The following is a 7,008-nucleotide window of genomic DNA, read 5'->3' as shown; positions in this document are numbered from 1 at the left end:
GTTTATATTTAGTAGTGTTGAGCTTGTAGTGTTAGATATGTTGTGCGTAACTCCTGCCTGTTCTCCAAAGTTGTAGAAGATTCTCGAGAGTAAGAATTAACAATATGTGTGTGTATGTAAACGCTTTAACCAGTATTGTTACGTAAGATTGAAGTTTCTAGAAAATGTTCCCACGCTATAAATATAACTAACGCCACGCGCCAGAGAGTGTCTATTATTAGTTCGCTATAATCAGCATACTATACACTCCGAAAGCTATAATTGTGATTTTTAGAACGCTTATCAATCGGAAAACTTAAGATATTCGATCAGGAATATTTATAAATTTCGAACATTACAAATCGTTTAACTTCAATGGATTCTCATCGGACATTAGTAATTTTACGAAAACATTACCAACTTCGATGGTAGAAAACATCGTGTGTGGCCAAGGAGACAAAGCTAGCTTCCCGGCGAATCGAAGTTCCAAACTATGAATAAATCTTTATATTGTTTGCAAGTTTGTGAAACTTTTATTTATGAATCATTCTTTGTAATAACTATTTGTAATAATTGTTATTGTAAATTGTACTGTTGTGTGTATATTAAAACGTACTTGTGTTAAAAACGAAGACGGTGTGTATCAGTCTTGTTGGCAAATATCGTAAATTGACTAATATATCGGCATATATTTAAATACTAAATCCAAAGTACTAAATTTAAATTATTTAACTCGGCTTCGGACTATTCGAAATTCTGATACGTAACACGAGTGAAACATGAAACAATTTTCTGTTCGGGGGAGCAACATGACACTTGTATCTCCTGAAATCAACAAGTAAACGCTAAGTAGTATAAAGCCTGCTTATTTTATTATTCAAGAACCTTATGTTATCGGAGAAACGAGATTCAAGAAGAGAAAAAGGAGACAAACAAACGAAACTTATGATCATAGTGAAATTAAACCTTATAATCAGATATATCAAAGTATGATATCTGGAACAATAGATTAAAAAAAGTAATTTTTATGTTGTTTTTAAATAACGAAGAATTCTCCACAAACGATATCAAACTCCTCTAAAGAATTGACGAAATAACAAAATTAGATCTAATATAACACAGGGGAACATGAGTAACTGTCTTCTGAAACGAGATTACGTAAGGGTATGGATGATCTAAATATACATCAATTATAAACAGCATAACCAATAATCATTAGATCTAATATAACACAGGGGAACATGAGTAACAGTCTTCTGAAACGAAATTAAGTAAGGGTATGGATGATCTAAGTATACATCAATTATAAACAGCATAACCAATGATCATTAGGAATACCCGCTTCCACCAAGATTCGTGGTTCCATAAATTATAGTTAGGAAACTGAATCGGAATGATATTTTTATTCTTTACAAACACGTGTCGAAATAACTAGTATTTACATTTGAAATATATGATGTTTGATGAAGAGCGTGTTATCTTACTAGCTTTTTGTCGTATGTTGTAGACCTTCATTCTAGGTGGTTGGTGTTGTTTTTCTCTTGAGATAAAAAAAAACACAATCATGCATGTATGAATGGTATATCTACCTGTGGCTGCGCTTAGAAAGGCAAAGACTACACGTGTACACACATTCGGTCCCGTAATCAGCGAAGTAGGTGTATTGTTTAACATTCTCACGGTATCATGGGTAAAACACTTCACCAGATAAAATCTGTGCCCAACAAAACCTGTGGATGTGCGTCTTTTCATTTCACGAACCTTGAAATGATCTGTAAAGCGCACAACGTATCAACAAGTTATCTCGCAGGTTCAAAGCGCACAATATTTACCAACTGAAACCGTTGATACCAAGAAAAACGTTCAAATAACTATTTCTACCTTAGAGATTTGTGGCAAAGATCGTTCATTTCTAACTCTCGTATACATTAGCTATTTTGACTTGCGCAGAAGTGCTTTCACCTGGTAAAGTAATTTTATAGTTTCTTCTGGTAGAAAGTTTGTTAGTATTTTAGGTTTTTCGCATATAACTGTCCCTAATTTTGAACTGATAAACTTGAAGTAATTCAGCTGGTCAAAATCGCGAAATCTTGGGCTACTCTTCTCTGACCGAATAGTGGGATTTGACCGTCACTCTTATAGCACACCCCGGCCCCAAAATGCGAATACCATACTTGCAATAACATGGCGGAGGCATGAACCCTTGGATTCACAGTTCGGGCCTGCTAGCCTCTAGGCTATGCCCGATCCCACCTAGTTTTCACTTATTTCTATGCCAAATGGTGAATTACTAAATCAATACATTGGACGGGTGTTGTTTTAAACAAAAAACTAACACTATGGGATCTTTAATAATTACGTAAAGGTAGTAAAGCAGAAGACGTTGTTCGATGAACTTTGTCTCTAACGAACAACGATAATGTTAGAATGTTACATATAAGTAGATAATTCACCAACCTTAATGTAATTATGAGTAGTTATGTGTAGAAGTTAATGCTTTTGATTCAACCGTATCTAAGATATGCCAGGCACCAGGTCCACCTATTAGAAGGTCTAAGAAAAAGATAGACATAACGCGATCTAACTGTTCTTATGTAACAAAAAATAAAGCAAGTTTCAATTACGTTCGCGCGACTTGGTGACTACTACTACATTCTGTGGAATATATGCCTCGCAAGTCATTTTCGATTAAATAGAATATTAATTCCTACTTAATCCTATCGCTAAAGCAGAATTAGAAAATATAAGATCTATTACAATTGTACTGAATAGTTGACGTCACAGGTCTTTACATATGATAGAAAACTATTGCCTTGAAGTTTAAAAAATAATGAGCAAATAGTATCTACAACCTACAACTGTAAAGAAAACATGAAAAAATACTGTAGTACAATATCCATCGTTAGCAGTTATATACTACACGCAGAACATTATGAGGTAAATAATAGAGCAGGATTTAAAGAATTTAATACTCGGGATATAAACGTAAAAACAGAAAACATGAGCTGCAGGATTATTAGCTTTATAATTCAAGAAATGTTGGAATTTAGAAATAACCTGAAAGTAAAAAGGAAGGAATATGTAGTGTTTTTTTGTTTTGTTTATAAGTTTAATACACAGTGAGATATGAGATTACATCTTATGGATCCCAAACGTGTGAAGAATTTACACACTTGTTTAAAGCTGATTTGGAGCATTCGAGTTTGAACAAAGGATGACTATACTGTAGTTTTTATATACTTTATATAAACAAAACACATACAAGCGTTTAGAAACAAGTAAAAATAAAAGCTTGTCTTCCTATAGACATTTACAGACTAGAAAAAAAAGCAACACACAAGAATATTTGTTCTGAAGTCACATACTACAACTAGTGGTTGTTTGTGTAAACCTATATGTACAAATACGATGGGTATACTTTCATGTCGTTTTCGTAGACCTACACAGCTTACGTGTATATATTAACATTCTATGAAGATCAACAAAGAGTAAGTTGGAGAACACGTGAACTCACAGTTTTCCGTTGTCTTGGTTCGTATACCGCTTTGATTTCTCCGAGCACATCTTGTATTCCTAAAAGCGTTATTTTCCTCTCTGCAATACCTACGAACCTGTGTGAACTTTCCTTTGCCACAAGACGATGCAACACCTTAGTCGCACAAGCTCCTGTGTTCTTGCACTCTTCGTCATTGGTTCTTTTTATTGTTGTGCACACGGACCGAAATGTCAACACGTGGTTTATGAATACAACGCTAAGGCGTTTAAGATCACTACTTGTAGTAACAGCCGATGACTGGTTGGCTGCTAAGATTCTGATCATTTTTGAAGGCGTGAGACACTAAAATAAAAAAAAGTTTTATTAAAACAAACAGACAACAAAATCAGGTGACAAAAACATATATAAACACAAAAAATGGGTTTATTCCACTTTGTTTTGCCAAAGTTACGCATACTACGTCTATAAATCTCATCCCAGAAAAGCTATTTTCAAAACAGACACTTTGTGAAAAAGATTTATTATTACTATTTAAATAAGAGAATCGTTCAAAATGGATGGAAATTTTAAACAAACACAGTGTTTTTTTTGGGGGGAGGGAGGGTATTTGCGCTATGTCCACCACGGGGAATCGAGACCTGGATTTTACTGTTGTAAGTTCCAAAACTTGCCGCTGACCCACTGGGTGGACGTTTAATAGTGCTGTAAATAACATAGTAACAAGCAATTAAGATGATCATGTCATGTAGATAAGAAAATTAATCTACGCACTTGCAACAAAAAGGTGGCTGTTAAAATCACACATAAAACGAAAATAAAAGGAAGAGAAGAACAAAAAATAGCTATAAGTAAAACGAATGCAAAATCAACTTTTAAGTAAAAAAAAAAGAAGAATATAAAAGACAACCATGAATAAAATATTAAGTTACCTTTTAAGTAAAAATTGAAGGAAAAGAATAAAAGAGAAGTTAAATCACCATTTGTGTAAAATGGAAAATTGGTAATTAATGCTAATGATACTTTCTTTAAAAAAAACTCCCAAGATTTTTAAATTGTTTTATTATATATATATATTTTTTTTGCTAAAGGTGTTTCTTATCAATACAATCAGAGCAAATCATTAAATGACAACTTATCATAATAAAACCACAGAGTAACATCCAACATGAAAACGTATTGATAATATACCCTCATTCGACAAAATAGGTATGTAAAATTTAATGGTTCAAAATGAATCGTTCTTTTGTTGGTCAACGAAAAGTTTTCGGACTTACAACGTTAAAATTCAGGGTTCGATTCCCTGCTACGTACAGAATGCAGATAACCTATTGTGTAGTTTTGCACTAAGAAAAAAAAACAACAACAACAGGTAGAGGTAATTCAACATAAAACACATTGACTCCAGGCTATAGTCGAGTGAAGAAATCGGTTAAACAACGTGATTTCGATTTAAATGAAAAATTCGGTTCAACAGGTATCAGTGGAGTGGAATTACAATTAAATAGAATGGGATCCATTTTGAAGAACCTTCGTACAATAATGACAAACACCTTTTTTTTTCTTCTTTTTACATCTCTATCACATAACTGTGTTACGGTTAGTTAGTATTTTGGGAACCTTCCTGTTTATATAACCACTTTCATAAAACTAGAGATTTATAAAGTTTGATACAGAGATTTTTTTTTTATCTTGGTCCTGCGATGTAGAAATTTTCAATTCAATAAAGTGTTATACATTTCAACGGTATTTTTCAATGGCAACCTTTTACTGTTAATAAGCGAATTTCAAATCTAATTACGGTCAACTACAATTGCTTCATTTCAACTTATTTTTAGACTTTTATGAAGAAGTACAACGAATATTACTAACTTGGTTAAAACTGAAAGAGTAAGCTCTCTTCCCACCTAACACACATACTAAACCAGTGAGTTGAATAAGTCAAGCTCTCTTCCCACCTAACACACATACTAAACCAGTGAGTTGAATAAGTCAAGCTCTCTTCCCACCTAACACACATACTAAACCAGTGAGTTGAATAAGTCAAGCTCTCTTCCCACCTAACACACATACTAAACCAGTGAGTTGAATAAGTCAAGCTCTCTTCCCACCTAACACACATACTAAGCCAGTGAGTTGAATAAGTCAAGCTCTCTTCCCACCTAACACACATACTAAACCAGTGAGTTGAACAAGTCAAGCTCTCTTCCCACCTAACACATACTAAACTAGTGAATTGAATAAGTCAAGTTCTCTTCCCACCTAACACATACTAAACCAGCGAGCTTCGCTGAACTAGTAAACTTGTCCTACTATCCTACACACTAAGAAATATAGATTTAGTATCATATATATAATTCATTAACTATGTATATCGGGATTTTAAAATTTGAGACGAGGTCTTTGTTTAAAAAAAAAAAAACAACTTAAAAAGTAACCAAGTTTCAAAAGTATTGCAGTAATTATTATGCAGTGCACATTTTCAAAATCTCGCTGGCACTGTTTTGACGAATTAGAACAAACTTGATGTAAAATGGGCCACTATGGCTTAATGTTTATAGATTGAGGGTCACACTGTCCCAGTTTTAAATTCATAGCGAACCGGGCAGAAAGTGTATTCTGTCTAATCTAAATTTTTACCCCCGATCTAACGTGGTTTATAATACTACTCTGACTCACGCCTATAGAAGACATATTCAACATGCTTCGAGATATTTGAAATTAATAACTAAAAATCACGGGGTGTATTCTAGGTGTTAATACTCTTGTATTATATGTTCATATAAAACAATTTTAAACATTCTTGACTTGTGTAAGTTTTGTTTACACCTTTTACGCGTATGCCTGTTATTTAAGTTAATTTTTTTTTATAAATATTAATTTACTTGCCTTAAATAAGTTGGTTTGAAGTAATAAAAATGAAGTGTACAACCAACAGTTTTAATCTTGCTTTGAAATTATAGTTGTTGCTTTTGCAAGTTTTTGTATTGTTGTATGACGTGAAATTTTTATACATTAGGCCTAACTTTTTGAATACTAACAGATTGTGTAGAAAACTGCAATAATATTTAAAAATACAAATAAAATCTGGCCATTATTGCATGAAATGATGTTATTTGAGAAGTAAAGAGTAGAGGACAGGACATTCTGATTGTTTGTATTCCTCAAAAACAAGGAACAGTTTTCTTTCTTTCTGAAACGGACAATTTAAATATAAGGAACTTAACATATTGTTGCGTCAGCGAGTCACATGACCACCGTGACGCCACGTTTCTAGAACTATCCTGTAATTTGGCGAATGCTCTAGTAATTGCTAGATAGGGTAGGCTGGTATATAAAAGAGGGGAATGTAATGTGTGTGTAGATAGTGAGTAATTGATCTGCAGTCAGAAGTGTTGCGTCATCGAGATCACGTGACAATTCTCACGCCCTCTTGTTTCTAGAACTATCCCGTATCTTGGCGAATGCTCTAGTATTTGCTAGATAGGGTAGGCTGGTATATAAAAGAGGGGAATGTAATGTGTGTATGGACAGTG

General features: G+C 33.5%; 1 protein-coding gene across 1 annotated transcript in view; it reads right to left on the bottom strand.

Moving 5' to 3' along the window:
- LOC111086750 overlaps positions 1-7,008 on the bottom strand; it is a gene marked incomplete at its 3' end in the record, with an annotated part of 34,668 nt that overhangs the window by 20,512 nt on the left and 7,148 nt on the right. Inside the window, exon 2 of the mRNA XM_022390855.1 lies at positions 3,494-3,817. Within this exon, the coding sequence (XP_022246563.1) occupies positions 3,494-3,817 (324 nt within the window). The remainder of the gene's footprint in view (positions 1-3,493; positions 3,818-7,008) is intronic.

The sequence above is a fragment of the Limulus polyphemus genome, unplaced genomic scaffold (assembly GCF_000517525.1).
Source record: "Limulus polyphemus unplaced genomic scaffold, Limulus_polyphemus-2.1.2 Scaffold1391, whole genome shotgun sequence".
In the NCBI taxonomy this organism is placed as follows: Eukaryota; Metazoa; Arthropoda; class Merostomata; order Xiphosura; family Limulidae; genus Limulus; species Limulus polyphemus.
Note: the sequence above shows the minus strand (reverse complement) of the source record. Positions and strands in the feature narration are given on the sequence as shown.